Raw genomic sequence first — 18,636 nt, forward strand, 5'->3', positions numbered from 1 at the left:
AGTCAGCCACAGTTTGTTATGATCCACGCAGTCAAATGATGATGATAGAAAGAGAATTAATAATGCCTTTGAGCTGTGGTGCTAGAGAAGAGTGTTGACTATACCATGGACTGCTAGGAGAACAAACAGGTTTGTTCTGGAGAGGGTGAAGCCAGGCTGCTCCTTGGAGTCAAGGATTCTGAAGTTTTGTCTGACATACTTTGGGCGTGTTGCAAGGAGGGACCAGTCCTTGGAGAGGGACGTCATGTTTGGGAGGGTGGAGGGACAGCGCAGGAGGGGAAGACCCTTGATGAGATGGATCGATTCAGTGATTGGGGTATTGAGAGTAGGCATGTCAGAGACAATGAGGTTGGCACAGGGTTTAGGGTTCTTGTACCTAGGGTCACTGTGAGTCGCAAGAGACTCGATGGCACATAACAACATCAATTAGATTTTTTAAATTGTAGAAATAATTTGAGACCTCAGATAATGTTATTTTCCTAAAGAGAGAATTCACTTTTGCTTCTGACAAGCACCTGGAAATATTAGAAATTTGGGGTCACTTTAGTATATTTTCTGGGACTGAGATGATTTGGAGATGAGTTGTCTACTCTGGGTTCACAACTCGTAGAGTTCTGTCCCTTCATAGTCAACTAAAAATGAGAACCTTCACCATTCAGACCTAAACACCCTGGCCAACTCTTTCTTTCACTTGGTATCATTCTAGCACTGTTCAAACTCTCAGCAAATGCCTCCAGATGCAGCTAATGCCCCTAGGGAAAAAGTGTTACAAATACCAAGCTCACTCACTGGGTCTTCATTCTCTCTTAGATATTGACCCAGTAATTCTCTCTTGTCAGCTCCTTGTTCATTCAAGCAGGTATTTACAACTTTTATGAGTAAAAAGAAGAGTGGGTCTTAGTTGCCTACACTGACATTACCGGAAGTGGAAATCTTCTGACAAGTTTTTCTAAATTTGCCCCATTTCTTCTACTCTTCATCCTCATGCCTCTCTGCCTAGATGCCCACAGATTCTAATAAATAGTGGTATTTATTTTGCTTTCTTCCCGGTGACCAGTCCTCCTTACTTTTGTAAGAGCCACCCTTCCTAAGGCCTAGTCATGCCTCTTTTTTAGCTAAATGTCTGAAAAGCTGCTAATACCCATTCAGCTTTGTGGTGTGAGGCTAGCTGCTTGGTTTTGTGTTCACAGGGTGGCAGGAACAGGCATGACACTTTTTGTCACTTATGAATTGAGTCTAGCCAAGTCAGCCTGAAATTGAACTTGTGCTAAAAATCTGGATTTAGTAAACAAGCTTGATGTGCATGTTTCACATTTTATCTTTTTATTACTTTTGTTTTCTCTAACCTCCTATTAAATTTTTTTTCTTTGGGAAAATGCAAAATTCTGAGGGAAACAGTTGAGATGTCATAGTATCTTTGGAACAGAAGATTAGGCTAAGGTTAAAGAGCTGAGCTGGAATTGAAATATGGCCCTGTCTTGATTTCCAAGACAGCTGAGGATAAGTGCCACCTACCAAGTGGGCAAGTCTGGTGGCGGTGGGCAACAGTGTTACAGCAGCACAGCTGTTTGACTATCCAATAGCCATTTATTCTGTTCTTGCAAGCAAAGCCTAAATTTGACTTGAATATTTATTGTTGTTGTTTTAGGTGCCGTTGAGTCGAGGATGATTCACAGTGAACCTATGCACAAAAGATCTGAACCCTGTTCTATCCTGTGCCATCCTCACATTTCCTGACACACAAGAGCCCATTGAATATGCTCCTCCAAATTTCATGAAGACTAAACCCACCACCTACCCCAGAAGATTGATAATGTTTAAACCCCCAATCCCATTGCAATTGAGTTCATTCTAGACTTGTGGTGATGCTTCATGGGTTTCTGAAACCGTAGGCTAAGTTAGTCATGTTGGTTCCACTTCTCTTTCAATGACTGGGATACAAGAGAGGATGTGACCCCAGTGAGGGGTAAAGCTTTGATTTAATGCCAAGAAAAGTAGGGCAGACTTGGTAAATATTTAATTGCTCAGTACTTGAGAAGGGGGCTGATGGCAAGGGAAGGGTTCAGGAGAGGTGGGGAGCATGAATGGGAAATGAGGAAAATCTGTTGAGAGGTTTGCTTTTTTTTTTTTTAAGGTATTTTCCCCCTCTCAAGATAGGCCTACATATAGGAGTAGTCTTCTTTCCACTCTGAACTCTAGCCTTCCTGGATGTGGTGGCTGGAGCTGCAGCCATCTTGAAATTGCAAGAGAAACAGCAACACACTGAGGCTGGCGGAGCAGAGAGATGGGAGCTACCAAGTCACCCAACCTGGGAACTGCTCCAATTCAGTACTTCTTTTTTAATTTTCAATAAAATTTTTATTTTAACTGATTTACTTACAAAGTTCCTATACATTGTTTTCCACACTGGATCTTTCCCATTTCCTTAGCCTACCCCTCCCTCCTCCCATCAAACTGTGCAATCCTATGACTAACTACCACCACCTACCCCACCCCATCATCACCCATCTTCTTCCCTCCTTACCCCCTTGGATCCTCATACATGTTTTACTAGTTATATTTCTATTTCTACAATAATAGTCTTATACAGTATTTGTCCTTATGGGCCTTAGTTCACTCAGCATAATGCTCTCCAAGCCCTCCCAAGTTAGGTAGCAATTTACAAAAACATTGCTTCTGCATGCTGTGCAGTATTCCATCATATGAATGTACTATAATTTCTCAATCCATTCAATTGTGGTTGGACATTTGGGCTGTTTCTATGTTCTTGCAATGGTGATTAACGTTCCTATGAACATTGTTGTATAGGTCTCCATGTTCTCATTTTTCCAGGGTATATTCCAAGCAGTGGAATAGCTGTGTCATATGGAATTTCTATGTTCAGCTTTTCTAACTTGTACTTCTTGATATCTGTAACACTCAATGTCCCTACTGCATAAAATGTTAATATTTGCTTTGTTGTTACTAAACAAAACCTTCCTAACTGGTACAGGTGATAGAACATGAAGTTTAGGGGAAATGGAGACAAGTATGCCTGGGTTTGTCATTTATTATCTGAATGAATTTTAGCAAGTTGCTTTTGATTTTTAGGCCTCAGTTTCTTACCTGTAAAATGGAAATAATGTCTGCTTCCCAGGGCATGTTGATAGGAAAGGCTGTTCCTTGGAGAGGGACTTCAGGCTTGGAAAGGTGGAGGGTCAGTGAAAGCGAGGAAAGAAAACACTTAACCAGGTGGATAGACCCAGTGACTGCAGCAGTGGGCTCAAGTGTGTCAGAAGTGATGAGGATGGCCATGGTTCAGGTCTGTTGGTCACGCATTTGCAGTGGGTTGTACTTCACTTGCGGCTCCTAGCAACAACCCAGGACTATGGGGGAGGCACACCACACACATGTGAAGCGAGGCCTGCTGTTTGAATGGAGTCCACACACACATGATGCGAGGCTTGCTGTTTGAATGAAGTCTTACCCAACTGCAGATTCCTTTCTGCTTGGGTTTTCCCTTAGAGTCACAGAGTCCCGCGGGAGCATCTGGGCCCACCACGAGTCACGTCCCTGCTGGCATCTTGGCAACCATAAAACGACATTTACTACTGCCTGACATTTTAGAAAGAATTTTACAGCTACCTTGCTTCTAGCAACAACTTGATGAGGCAGGCACAACTGTCCACATTTTTATCAAGAGGAATTGAGGTTTAAAGAGGTTTAGGGACTTGCCCATGATCACCCAAGCAATAAATGACAGCACTGTGTGCATTCTGCTGTATTTACTTGTCCCCTGTCCTCTTTGCGAAGTTGCCTGTTTAAGATGTGGGTCACTGTGTGTTTGGGACACTGGCTCCTGCCTGTTGTTCTTTCTTGTATGTGGCTCCATTAACTTTCAAGGGCGAGGAGCTAGAAGCTCCTTGCAGGAAAGGATGGGGCTCTGGAGTCCCTCATGGAACCTCACCTCCGTCAGTGAAAGGACATGGTGCTTATGGTTCAGCTCCTGCATCAGAGTAGAGGCAAAAAATCTGGGGCTCAAGCAGTTGCTTTCTAGAAACTAGGAAGAGGCCTGTGTATGCATGCCCTGAGGCCTCTGATCCTCCCCCCCGCCCCCCATCTTGGAGTGCCACCCAGTTCAGTCTCCACACAAGAGTAGTGACAGCCCAGAGCTGTCTCAGGAAGCTTTGATTTAATGCTAAGAAAAGTAGGGCAGGCAGCTTGGTAAATATTTAATTGCTTAACACTTGAGGAGGGGGATGATGGGAAGGGAAGGATTCAGGGAGAGTGGGGAACAGGGAGCTGAGCGGGGAGCCGGTTTGGCCACCAAGCATTGGTCTGCACTGGGACCTTCTCCACCTCATTCTCAGCCTGAGGAACTTCTTTTTAATTCCTTTAACCCTTCCAGAAACTTCTGCCACACTGTATGAGCTGAACATAGACAACAGGTCGGTCTTCAGTTGCCTTGAAGTGACTAAGGCCAAGTTGGAGGGAACCATTTCACCACAAAGGCTATCATGATGGCTGTCAGTGTCCCCAGTAGGGTGGTCACTCCTCTTACAAACCCACTCTTACTTACTTAGAGTGCCTGGTTCATAACATTTAAGAATCCACTAAGAGATGCATCTGGGATATAGATGAAGAAGAAGGGCTGGAAGCAGGACACCAGGGCTGCACAAAGGACCTCTAAAAGCACATCTACACACCGCCCTCCTGCCCATAGTGTTCTAAGGAGAGGGCATCCCTGGGGTGGTGTTCGCCCTTCTGGTCTCCCTCCTCCTCATTCTGCCTTGAGGTCTGGGCCTCCGTCTCTCCTGCAGTCCTTCCTTCCCCTGTGAGGACAGGCTCTGACATCATAACTCCAGATGTTGACACATCCCCTTCCCCTTGCCCAGAGCCCTTCTAGCCCCATGGACCTGAGGCCCCAGCCTGTGATGGGACCTCTGTGGAGTCACTGTCAGGCCCCTATCTCAGGATGTGCCCCTGCCCTGCCCACCAAATCTACATCCAGAGGAAATAAAACTGAACCTTGCAGGGGAGCTGATGTTAAAAAAAAAAAAAAAGGATGTTCAAATTATGTGTATGCCAACTCATAGCCTGGACTAGGACAAACATTACAAAGGGAATTGGGGGAGGCGGGAGGTATGAATGAATGAATGAATGAAAACCAATCTCTTAAGCTCTGGTGGCCTAGTGGCAAGAAGCTGCACTGCAATCCCAGAGGTGTGTGGTTTGAATTCACAAGATGCTCTGCTGGAGAAGGAGGGACAAACTCCTCCTGTACCAGTCAGATCTGATTTGATGGTACACACACAAAAAATAATAAAAAGAAAACCAGTCTCTTTGTGAACCTTCACTTAACACACACACACACACACACACACACACACACACACACACACACCGAAAAACAGGATGTTCTCAGAGTGAAGGTGGAAAGAGAGCATTTGCCTAGCAGAGAGGAGGCAGCAGCTGCATGTGTGTTTATGCATAATTCTCAGGGCATGGGAAGCTGGCTTACAGGGGCAGGAAAAGGGACGATGCACTGCCCTTGCTCTTCCTCCTGGGTGGGAGACTACTCAGCCACAGGTCCCGAGGGGAGCCTGCCTTTGGAAGTGGGGTCAGGGGACCCAGGGGTGAGGACTCACCGTCCTCCTTGGTCTGGATGTAGAGCACGCTGCTGCGTACACCGTCCCCGGCCTGAGTGTAGGCCAGCACCTGGACGCTGTAGTTGGTGAATTTCTCCATGCCACGCAACTCCACGCGCTCCCTGGTGGTGGTGATGTTCTGCATTTCGCCCCACTCTGCCGGAGACAGGTGACCTCTGAATTCAGCCCAGGAGGTCACCCCACCATCCTCCTGCTGCTGCCCCTCTACCCTGGGCTTAGAGCTTGGCTCTGTGGTAGCACAATAAAGGGACCCTTCACCTCAAGGCATGTGGAAGTAGACTTGGGACACGTGGCTCAAGATGGATGAGGGGCAAATGCTGGCCTGGTTTCAGCCCCTAAATGACCTAGCACCAACTCCACTCTGTCCAAGCAACATCCTCCCATGGGGGTAATTCCTTCTAGGAGGAGACTGCTTCCTTGTCTTTGATTGTCCTTGCAATTACTGTAAGGGGACATGTGTCCTATTTGCCTTTCTCTACTAGTTGAGTACACATAAGGCTTCCTTCAGAACTTGCATGGGAAACCCATCAAGCAAGAGCCCATCATTCAAGGACCCATTGTGTGAAGGCCCATAATCTTGGCCAAGGAACTTTTTCTAGACTCTAAAGAATAGCTCGGGGAGAGGGTCTGTGGTAGAGGATTCCATGCACAGCTCAAGGGGACGCCAGGTCTGTCACTCAGGCCTTCCTTCCCCAGGAGGTCCAGAACCAGGCATGTCTGTCCACAACAGAAACACTTAGGCTAAGTGTGGTGTGGCCAATTGTCCTGATGGTCTCTGAGATCAGAAGAGAAACATGCCTTCTTCATTTAAACTTTGAACTAGGGAACCCCACAGGCTTATAAATGAGGAAACCAGTTGTGGGAAAATGAAGAATACTCTCCTAGTTGATCAAGCACAAATGTGAATGTGGTGAGAACTCAGGAGTCTTTCACAGCCCAAACCTCTGGGCTGGAGGCCTCCATGGTTTTTGTAGAAGGCAGTGGAGGGGGTGGGAGGAAAGACACTTCCGGTTATGGTATGGCACTGTGGGAGCCAGATGAAGGGCACGGCCACAAATTGGAGAGGTAAGTGTGCCCTGAATTCCCTGACCCTCTGGGAAAGGACAGAGGGTACAGGTCACTGGTAGAGAAAGCTTGGGCTTAGGTTGGCAAACTCAAGTTAGCCCTTGGCAGTCTGTGGAGAATTTATGACTCCTTAGTGGAACATGTTCACAGTTTGAGATGCCCAAGGCTTGTATGGACTGTAGGCTTTCCTGGTCACTACAGGGTCTTTTATACACAGGCTGGTAGGACCTTGGTGTGCTTGCGGGGGACTGTGCAAACCTGTTTGGATCAGAGCATCCCGGAGGAAGGAAGACACCAAGAGCTGTTGTATTGTGTAATCTCCACCCACTGTTGCTACCCTTAGGTCCACTGCACAATCTACTCTCTTCTGCTCTAGGATCTGAGTGACTGTTTTTCAGATTGCGTACCAGGCTAGCTTGGAGCCTGACTCTGGCTGCATTTGGCCCAGGGGAGTCTTTCCCCAGGTTCTGTTAAATCGGCTTTCTCCTCTGGCTCTTTCAGGACTAGGTAATAATGGCTTTCGGCTTTGCTAGTCCCTGAGGGCTCCACCTTTCTGCCTTATTTCTCTGAAAGTAGTCTCTTCATTAAACTCTCTTCTCTTGCCCTGTTGGAGGGCCAAGTGTTTCCTGCCGGGACCTTGACTGACACAGTCACCAAGGACTGTCACTAAATAAGAATAGCATATGTGTCCCCACCACACCTCCAAGGATTCCAGGATACATTGCTGTTTTGGATGCTTTACCTTGGTGTTGCCTTCCCACTTTGACTGGAGAGGTGACCATGCATGGTATCGCCCACCCTTATCCCTGGCTCTGTTCCAAAGGCCTTGCCTAAGTGGATCCCATGACATGGTTTTGCTATCCCCTGGCTCAGTGCCTTTGCTCCGCTTGTGGCCACTAAACATGGAGAGGAGGGGGGCTGCACTTTCACTCGACGTTCTGTGGGGAGACACCCAGCTCTGACTAAGCCTGGAAGCTGACCTCCGGCCACCCTGTGCGAATACCCCTGAGAAGCAGCCTTCACACACGCTGACTCACCTCCATCAACGTAGAGGGACCAGAAGATGACACGATAGCCTTTGAGGACACCGTTAAGGGTGCTGCGAGGGGGTTCTGACCAGGAAATGACAGCCACATCTGAAGTGATGGACAGGGCTCGGACGTTCTCAGGGGGCTGGCTGGGCACTGCATGGGACGAAGCGGGTACCAAAGAGTCCAGTCAGGCAGGGAGATAAAGAACTGCACAGTCAGAGAAGCTTGGCGGACTGAGAAAGTGTGGGGTTAGACATGGGGAGACATCTTGACTCAGTTATAAGATTAAGTGCTGGGTGGCCAGGGAAGTGAGCCATGTCTCTTCACTTGAAGATCTTAGGTTGTATGTTCCTTGTCCTGCTGTGCTATGGGTAGAAGGTTGTGAACTCTGAGCATGAGCCCTTGGGAAGTCATGAGTGGACCATCATGGCCCCAGGGTCCCACCTTGAACACAAGAGAACTTAGAAGACCATTAATCTGACCTGGAGTGCCTGTGGTTCTAGGAAGATTTCTTGCCTTTCAGGAACTCAGGGTATGATCCCCAGTACAGGCTCCTCATGTACTGCCACTACCCATCGGCCAGTGGAGGCCTCTTTTGCTACGTTGTTAATAGGTATCAGAGGTGCTTCCAGACTAAGGTGGACCAGGAAGAAGGGCGTGGTGATCCGCTTCTGAAAGTCAGTAACTGCCCTCTGGACCAGCGCAGTGATCTGCAGTGACCCCTGGGAGGCGCAGGACTAGACTGGGCTTTGTTCAATTGTGTCTGGAGTTGCCACAATCCAGGCCTACTCACTGACAGCGAACAACATCACACAGTTTAAAGGTTTCCAGCCTCTCTGGGTCATGTGACCAGGGGATCTAAGCTGAGGCCTGTCTCTTGGGATCCTTTCTGTCCTTCTGCCAAGCTGAAAGGAAGGGGGAAAGGAACGAGGATCTCCATCAACTGTGGTGAATGGAAAAGAGCTTCCACTGAGGCCTTTACACTTTGGAGATTACTATGCATACCTCCCTGATCCTCAACATGAACACACCTAGAAGCTTGGGAACAGAATTTCCAGGACCAAAGCAGGGGATCAATTGCTCCTTTGGCTTTCTCCCTCTGAGAATGACCGTTATGTTTACCTCAAATTCCACCCTCATGGGCTAGCCCAGGTTCATGTGCCCTTCCTAAGATGACAGAGGGCAGGGACACCAGGGCCCATTATACACTTCAGCTAGGGGGAATTTGGTGGAATGTTCTGCTAGCTTCTGAGGAGCAAGGGATGAAAGAGGAAGACTACGTTTACTTCGCTCCGAGTAGGAGAAAGAAGCCACAGGCTGGTTGAAGGTAATTAGATCCCATTGCCCCACAAGAGGCAACTCTAATTTTTATGAGCATTTAAATGATAATACATCATCCTAACAATCCTCTTTGAGAATGATAATTGTTTCATATTACTTAGGTGTAAAAATATAAGCACCATGTAATTAGGGACCCAGTGTAATAAACTAATACAGATCGCCCGTTCGAACAAAATGAAGGTAATATAATTATGAAAAAGACACTATTGCTAAAGCAGGGGCCCTTGAATACCCCAGGAGGAGTGCTAATATTGCCAGGAAACGATCAGGATCTGACAGGCTAACGAGGGCCTTAATTAAGTATGAAAAACTGCTGAGCAAATGCGGCTGGAAAGTTTCTTCCCCCTCTCCTCTTTTGTTTGGAAAATGACTCCATAGCCCGTGCAGATCTCCCCCCTGCTAGAAGTGCTCAAAGCCCCTACAGCAAAGAAGGCGTGCCTAGGTAGATGCTAGAGGAGGGGCCTGGCCTGGCTGTCTCCCCATCTGGGGTGGATAAAGCTCGGTGGAGGAGGAGCTGGCTGGTGGACTTACAAAATCTGGACCACCTGAGCATGCCTTCTCAGAGCATCCTGGACCCGTGTCACTTCTTCCTGCCTTTAGCCTTGCTATTAAGCAAAAGGTAACAAGCACAAGATCTTGATCTTGGCTCTGTTAGTTCTGACATAGGCAATGCTGGGAAGGCCACAGAGCCTCCATGGGCCTTCGCTCACCCTTGTGGGTAAGAGCTATCTGTTTGAGCTGTGCTTGGGAGCTCTGATGGTGAAGTCTGTAGGGAGCTGCACTGCTAATCCAAAGACAGTGCCTCTCTGGGAGGTCAAATCCACCAGCAATTCCTCAGAAGAAAGACGGACAGTCTCCTCTCATGCAATTATAGTCTCTGGAAAGACTTGTTGGAGTGTCAGCTATGAGTTGATGCTAACTCAATGAGTTGAGTTGTTGAGTTAGAGCTATTGTTCTCCAAGATGTTTCCTGGACCAGCAATGTCAGCATCTCCTGGGAACAAGTCCTTGGCCCCAGCAGAAACTCTGAGGGCGGGGCCCATCTGTCTATGGTTAACTCCCCTGTACGAGATTGTATGTTTCTTTGGGTTTGAAAGTCACTGTTAGGAATTCTCTTGGGACTTATACTACTACACAGAGGAGACAGGTTGATCTTCCTCTGTTCTTTGGTCTGAGTGAGGGTCTTGGGCCAGGGGAGAGGGCTGGAGGTATACTGGCTGCAGGCCAATTCCAGGACTCCCCTTTGGATCCCTTCACACCTCTTTGCTTTATTTACCCTACTTCACATTTATTTTCATCCTTTTCCCAGGTGGCCAGTGTTCTGAGTCTACTGACATCCTCTCTGTCCCAGAGCCAAGACTCTGCCCCAAGACAATGAACTCTGAATCTCTAGGAGAAAGAAGCCTGGACATCAGTCATTTGAAGGCTAACACAGCCCTGTTGGCATGGTAGTTAAGTGGTTGGCTACTAACTTAATGGTTGGCAGTTTGAAATCACTCATTCTTTAGGAGCCTTGGAAACTCTATGGGGCAGTACTTCTCTGTCTTATAGGGTCGCTACAGGTCAAATCAAATGATGCCTGTGTGTTTGGTATAAGCTGATCTCATTTGTGCGATTTACTGCCTCTGAAAACCTGCTTGAGGGTCAGCTATGAGTTGGTTCCTATTCCGTGGTACATAACAACAACAATCTTCTTAAAGGTGTTTCTGACTTGATATATCTATTCTTCCTCTCAAGGATCAGCCTTGGAAGAGAGGATTAAGTCTCTACTGGGGAACAGATGGGTATTCAGTGAGCCGTGAACAAGGATACTGCACCCCTTAGGCAGCCAGGAGGGGCCGGAATGGGCACGCTCCAGCTCAGTGGCCAGTTTTAGCCTCAGGTATTAGTTGTGGGTTGGGATATCAAGTAAGACACTTGAGAAGATGCTATGCAACTGCTTCCTTGTGCTCCGCTGGGAGCTGTGATCAGCCCAGCCCTGTGTCTGCTGGTGTAGGTTCAAGAACCAGCTGCCTTGTCTCAGTGCTTGGAGAACCAGTGTGAGTGCGTTTCTGCCTCATGTGAGCCCTCTTCTCCTGGAAAAAGTAGGGCCTTTAATTTACTAATCATAGTTCTGAGTACTTTCTGGTTGTTGAAATAACATTTTAAAAGTTGGGCTCTATATTCTTTATGCAGATGCTCTGTTGACATAGTCCCTAAGGAGAGCCGCTGCTGACCAAAGATGGTGCCTCTCTGGTGGTTTGACTCCACCGGAAGTTCAGCAGAAAGAAAATGGGCAATTCCTTCCCACGTGATTTACAACCTCCCAATACTGGCTGGAGAGTCAACTATGAGTCGATTCAGACTCACTTAACAAGACAGTTATCCTCTATAGTATAGGTCTTGGGAGTTTTAATGTTGCAGTTTCATCTTTATCCTTAAAAAAGATGGTGAGAGGTTCTAGCTCAGAAATGCAAAGGTAAGCTGTCTTCTCCATTTCCCCCTACCTTGAAGCTATGTTGTTGTTGTTGTTGTTGTTGTTATGTACCATAGAGTTGGAACCAACTCATGGGAGGAGACTGCCCATTTTTCTCTGATAGAGCAGCTAGAGGGTTTGAACTGCTTGCCTTTGGGTTGGAAGCTTACAACAGAGCCACCAGAACAACAGAGCTCCCTGAAGCGATAAAGGAGGGGAGCAGTACCCAGGGCGAGGATAAGATGGAGTTGGGGTCAGGGAGTTGAATTAAGACACTGGGAAGAGGAAGGAAGAGGCTGATGGTGGACGGCAATGAAAAAGGCAGAGGGAAAAGCATGAATGAGAGATGGGTAGGTGGACAAATGGTCAGATAGGCCAACACATAGTGCATGGATTGAGAGCAGTCAGATGGAGACCCATGTGCGGAATGGAGCCAACGGACAGGAGGAGGGAGAGTTGAACCAGGGAGCTGGCATGGACCAGGGGACCAAGGTGGGGCCCAGGAGAGGCTGAACTCTGTAGTCAGAGCCTCTAGCCTGTTGCTGGTGTCCTCACCGTCCTCCAGGGTGGTGGCATTGATCTCACTGGAGGAGGGCCCTGTGCCAGCCCGGTTGAAGGCCTGGACCACTACCCCATACTGGGCGAATTTCTTCAGGTTGTCCAGGGTGTAGACCTCACTGTCGCCCGTGGCCTTCATCTCCACAATGCTGTACTGCCCGTTGCTGCCGGGGCTGTTCTCTCGGTAGCCAATCTGGTAGCCCCGGATGACACCGTTCTGCAGCTCCTTCTTGGGTGCCTGTGAGGACAGAGGGGACAGGGGCATAACGATACACCAGGGCTCCCTCCATTGCCTCTGGGGCCTGGTGCCCCTCTCTCCCTTCCTTCCTATGCTTCAGCCACACTGGCCTTTTTGCTCTTACTTGAACACATGGGGGATAAAATCCTGTTTTGGGGGCACTCTTTTGCTGGGGAGTCACATGGCTTACCCCTCACCTGAGTCCCATCCTTCCTGAGACATCTCTCTGTTAATGAATCTCCTTGAAGCTCTCCTTTAAGTGTCATGTGTAAGATGACTCCCGCCCTCCGCCCTGCACTTCTTTCCCCCTTCTTGCTTTCTTGTCTTCTTAGCACTGAACATCATCCGACACTCCCCAGGCCTTATTTGTGTGCTTTATTTGCTCCCATTAGATTGTAAGCACCATGAGGGTGAGCTTTGTCCTTGTTATTGTGTTCTCAGGGTGTAGAACAGTGTCTGGTGTATTCTGTAGCCCCTCAAGAGCTACTCATGAAGTGAAAGAATGGGAATATCATCTAGCATGTTCTCAGGGTCTAGGAGGACGGAGAGCACAGACAAAAAAGGGCAGGAAGTGAACAGTTGGTGTAAGTGAAAGAACACTATTCCTTGATTTTCCTCTGGGCCGGGCTGCCCTCGGAGCTCTGTAGCTAAAGACTATCTACATTGTGGCCTGGGGCTGGGGGACAGCGAGGCAGGGAGGCCAGAATCTAGTCACTAGATGGAGGGGCATAGATGGTAGGGATGTGGTGAGGGAAGGGGGCATTTCAGGCCTCTGACTCAGAGAGGACAAACTCCAATCAACCAAGGGCATCAGTCTGGGGGCTAGAAAAAAAAATCACTTTCACCTCCCAGTTTGACCTTGACACACATCCAGACACACACAAGCAAGAGTCCTAGCAGGAAAAACAATGACCCAGACACATGACTTTCTCACACCACACACATACACATCAGAGCAAATACTCCAATCCACTCACTGGCCACTCTCCCTAGTCAGAAGCATCCTGATCCACAAACATGAGCGGCTCTTTTAACAACTAGGCCTGGTCTCCAGCACAGGGAGCGGGAGGACCCACCCTGATGCATATAAAACAGCTCGAATTAGGGTCTTAACAACAACGAAGTTAATTTAAAAGCCCACCTTTTTATTGTGCTGAAAAAGAGTGAGATAAAAAACAATTAAGTTAGTAAAACAGCCTTGCTGTTTTTTTTTTATTTCAATGACTGTTTTAAATGAACTGCGTTTTAAGCTCACTGTTAAGTCAATAAAATGAAATTTTTAATTTAACATAATTGTTTTGAATCCACTAAATAGGTGTGTGAACGTGTGTGTTTTTAATCGACTTGGACTTTTGCTAATGCCCGACTGATATTTCTCTCTGCACTTGGGCAATCCTGGTTGCCAGTGTGTAAAGTGCACAAGTGCGTCTGCACTGGAGTTTTCTCACTCCACACACATGCATTCACACACTCCTTACACACAGGCATCTGTTACAGATACAGCATCTTAAGAACTTGATACCTTCATCTCCACTGTAACTCATGCTTTCACATTACACATGCACACACCCATCCTTTACGATATACACGTGAGCTCCCTCTGTCCTGACATTCACCTGGATGCATGATACCGTACCACCCTCATCCCACCTACAGTTACTGACGGGAATTGGGTAAGCATTCATGCACACCCTGACATCAATAAAACCGAATCAACCCTATTGCTATTGAATTGATTCTGGATGACAAAGCTTCATCTCACTGGACAAGGTGCTAGGAGAGGCTATTCCTTGGAAAAGGATATCATGCTTGGAAGGGTGGAGGGTCAGCAAAAGAGAGAAACACCCCATTGAGGTGGATTGATTTGGTGACTGCAGCAATGGGTTTAAGTGTATCAGAGATGACGATGGCACAGGATAGGACAGGGTCTGTTGTTCATAGGGTTGCTATGAGTCATACTCAACTTGAGGGGACGTAACAACAACATGGAAGCCCCACACATGATAGGGTAGAACAGTTACATAGGGTCTCCCCAATTGTAGTTCTTTATGGAAGAAGATTACCATGTCTCTCTTCAGTGGCACCATTCAGTGGGTTTGAACTTCCAACCTATAGGTCACCAGTTGAACAGAAATAGCTTGAACCTCCAAACTACAGGTCAGCATTTGAACACAAACAGTTTGCACCACTCAGGGATCTGACAAAATGTGTGTAAATGTGAATATATATGTGTCTGTAACAGAGTGATGTACAAAGAATACATATGTGGAATATGTGTCTTAATATAGACATACATATATTCATAAATTTATACACACCTTGACAAATTCTTCCTCCCTTCCCTGGTTCCCTCCCACTCTCTTCTTTCCTGCCTCCCTCTCTATCCTTCCAGCTCCCCCAAATAGGCACACTCAGGATTTAAATCAATCTTAACAATATTTCTCTGAAGCATTAAGAAATCAATAGGGCTGATTGCAAATTTATGTCATAAAGCAGGGGCGATCCATCTCATGGAAAGAGTCTTAAAATGAAGTGACTTATCTTTCAAGTGAATCTTTATTTTTCATTAATCTGTTTCTCGGTGTAAAAAAAAAAAGCCCTGAGAAGTCAGCCCAAAATTTATTGACTAGCTGGTTCATTCTGAAGTTCTAACTTTCTAATCAATTTCATTTTTCATTATGAGACTTTGGAGAAATAAATATGATTCTAAATTTTTATCGACCTCCAGGTTGGGGCTTTGTAGCCAAATGTCCCAGTTTTTACATATTTATTCATCTCCCTGCCCCATCTCCCAGCCCTCTCAGAGGATTCCTAGAAAATGGGTCTGGAGCTAGAACACAAACCAGACTTGGGGCCTGGCTCTGGTATCACCCTGCAGTTTGTGAGGAACTCAGGCTTCAATGTAGAGAGGAACCATGGCTCTAGGTACCTTACAGGTGGGCTGGCCCACAGGGAGGACCTGTTGTCCATGTCTGCTCCTCTATCTTCCTGGTCATGGAATGCAGGACCTGGCTGGGTGAGTATGCATGTGTGTGTGCACGTGTATGGTGTGGTGAGTGCATGCACACATGTGCATGGTGTGATATATGTGTGTGGTGTGCGCTGTATGGTGTAAGTGTATGTGGTGTGATACATGTTTGTGTGGTTTAATGTGGGGGTGTGAGCATGGTGGTGTGCATATTGTGGGTTGCTCATGTACATGTGTGTGATGTATATGTGTATGTTGTGTGATGCCTCTGTGTGTGTGAGATGTGTGTGTGTGGTATGATGTGGGGATGTGTGAGCATGGTGGTGTGTGTATAGTGGTGTGCTGATACACATGTGGGTGTTGTGTGATGCTTCTGTGTGTGTGTGAGTTTGGTATATGTGCGTGTGGTATAACGTGGAAGGGTGTGAGCATGGTGGGGGGTGTGCTATGGGATGTGTATGCGCCTATGTGTGATGTGGTCAGTGTGTGCATGTGTGTGGTACAATGTGGCGGTGTGGTATATTTGTATGTGGTGTGATGCATGTGTGTGAGTGTGGTATTGTGTGATGTGTAGGTGTGTAATTGTAGTGTGTTATGAGGTGTGTATGTACATGCGTGTGGTGTGCTGTACATGTTTGGTGTGGGTCATGTGGTGAGTATATATGTGTAGTGTGATGTGGGCCGTGTGGTGTATGTGGTATGATATGTGTGTGTATGTGGTGTTGCGTGTTGAGTGTACTGTGTTATGGGGTGTGTATTTATGTACATATGTGTGGTGTACATGTTTTGTGTGTGGCACGCAGTGTGGTATATGTGTGTGTGGTGTGGGCTGTGTGGTGTATGTGGTATGATGTGTGCGAGTGTGGTGTGGTATGACGTGTGGGTGTATGAGGATGGTGGTGTGTGAGTGTATTGTGTTATGGGGTGTGTTGTACACATGTGTGGTGCGGTGTACGTGGTACGTGGTGTGGTGTATGTGGTATGATATGTGATGTGTGTACACATGTGTTGTGTGTATGGATGAGTGTGATATGGTGTGTGATGTGTGTGTGTGTGATCTGGGCTATGTGGTGTCTGCATAGGTGGTGTGATGTGTGTGCCTGTGTGAGTGTGATGTATGTGTGGTGTGTGGATGTGTGTTCTCCTTAAGGGAACATCATCAGGCTTTCCGAAACTCTCTCATTCTCAAATGTATCTACATGAAGAGCCCAGAAGGAGTTAGTTAGACAATGGTCTTGAACATCTGATCCTGGTGAAAGTGAGGCAATTCCCAAAGCTCCACTGTTCAGACGGACAAAGCTCCAAGCAGAGCATGGGCAGGCTAAGCTGTGCGCTGCACACCTCCCCCTGTGCCTGGCTGTGCTGGGGAGACCAGCATGGGAGTCCTACCGCTGTCCGCACTGTGCACAATCACCTCACCTTGGTGCCGCACCTTCGCTGGCAGATGACGATAACAGCACTTCTGCCTCAGGAGTGGTGAGAGGCCAGATGAGACAAAGCACTTGGAGGCTGGATATGCAGTGTGATGGGAAGTTGTCAGCACTGGTGGTCCTTCTGGCCATAGCAGGGACATGCCTCTGTGACCAGAGCTCCAGGAAGGTACATCCTGGTTCTATTCAAGGCTCTGTTCATCCAGTCCTGGCCCAGCTGTGGACCTGTTCTAAGACTTTCCTTAAGCATCCCACCTCTCTCAACCATTCTGCCCCTTAGAAATGGTTAGAGCACGTAGTGGTCTGTTATCTCTATATAAATCCCATCTCTTTGCCCCTGAGAGGAGGGAGGGTGGTTCTTTTCATCCTGATTTCATAGATGAGGAAACAGAGACCTGCAAAGTCCAAGATGTCTGCTGGGATATCACATTATCCTAACTTTCATTCTATGTCTCTGGTCCCTGATTAGGGTGGGCCTCACTTGAGTCCCAGCCCTTCCTGGAATCTTCACAGAATCTCTACATATGATCAGTCCTAATTCTTGATCTATGACAACATGTGGGATTTGGGGGGAGGTCAGGAGAATGTGCTGAAAAAAGGCATCTTAACTTCTTTTTAACTGTACACTTCTTTGTCTTCTCAGCCATATCAAACCCTCCAGAGAGCCAGGTCAAGAGGGAGGTGGGGACTGGTGTCCAGATCTTCCCTATGGCCCCTTTCCATCACCCCTTCAAACCTCACTGATCTTTACGGGACGTGGATGTGACCATCACAAGAAATCAGATTGGCACCTGATGGGGCTTCACTCCTCGACTGAGGAGGGAGGAGGCCAGGAACCATTTTCAAGGGCAATACTTTAACCTTCTCTTACCTTCCAGGTCACTTGGATGCTCTGTGAGGTCACTGGCTGTAAGGTAACATCCATGGGGGGTCCGTCTGGAGCTGGAGGGAAGAGGGAACATTGTGAGTAAAGTCTCAGAAGAAGAAGCAAGAGCCCTGTGTCCTCCTCTCATCCTCCCAAGCCGGTGATCTGCTGGGGAGACAGGAACCGTGCATCCTCTGAGAGGAAGAGAGAGCCACAGTGGCTAGCCCCTCTAGAATGAGCACATGGCTTAATTGTCCTGATCCTTCAGAGTCTGCTGAAAATGTAGCAAAAGGGGACTATGAAGTATTACTACACACTCAGCAGACTGGAAAAACTTTTAAAAAGATTTACAACAAGTTTAGGTCAAGATACAGAGCAATAGGGCCCTCATGCACGGATCAGGGCTTTAGAAAACAGTTGGACATATTTAGTTACAAGTGGAAGCATGCTTATCTCATAGCTCTGCAACTGTACAACTGGTTACATCCCCAGAGAAACACACATCCTGTGCACTAGCATAAAGGAATGACTGTGTTCACATCTCTGTGCTTGTAAGAAACAGCCTCGACTGATCATCAACCTCATGACCACCTGCAGCATATGAACAGATAGTGTGGGGTAGTCATACAGTGGGACACTGTGTGCCACAGAACATCCACAAACTCTAGTGCTGCACCAACAACACCAACAAAACTCACTGAAACAATACTGACCAGAGTGAACAAGACTCAAAAGACCATGGGATGAATATTGCCTATTTCTATCCCTCTGTGTGGTTTAGGTGTGCAGAAACATGTGATATTAACATGAAAAAGAAAAAGCAAAACAATGAATACCATCAAAGCCAAGATAGTGGCTACTTCACAAATGAGGTTCAAACTATACAGGGTTTGTTGTTGCTTCCCCCCCCCCAAAACTGTGCAAGTCCTTCACATGTTAGTTTTCTATGTGCATTGTGTGTGCATGTGTGAAATACTTACATGGGCAAATTATTTACAAAAGAATGAGGTACTTCAGAAGGAGGGGTGGACTTATGAT

At 47.2% G+C, this 18,636-nt stretch overlaps 1 protein-coding gene across 1 annotated transcript in view; it reads right to left on the reverse strand.

The window, feature by feature from the left end:
* DSCAML1 (Down syndrome cell adhesion molecule like 1) overlaps positions 1-18,636 on the reverse strand; it is a 462,169-nt gene that overhangs the window by 26,408 nt on the left and 417,125 nt on the right. The window contains exons 16-19 of the mRNA XM_006890820.1: positions 17,605-17,675; positions 12,095-12,335; positions 7,751-7,897; positions 5,628-5,783 (exon numbers count right to left, since the gene is read on the reverse strand). Of these exons, the coding sequence (XP_006890882.1) occupies positions 5,628-5,783; positions 7,751-7,897; positions 12,095-12,335; positions 17,605-17,675 (615 nt within the window). The remainder of the gene's footprint in view (positions 1-5,627; positions 5,784-7,750; positions 7,898-12,094; positions 12,336-17,604; positions 17,676-18,636) is intronic.

This window comes from Elephantulus edwardii, unplaced genomic scaffold (genome assembly GCF_000299155.1).
Source record: "Elephantulus edwardii isolate Elephantulus edwardi_28Jun2011 unplaced genomic scaffold, EleEdw1.0 scaffold00093, whole genome shotgun sequence".
Classification (NCBI taxonomy): Eukaryota; Metazoa; Chordata; class Mammalia; order Macroscelidea; family Macroscelididae; genus Elephantulus; species Elephantulus edwardii.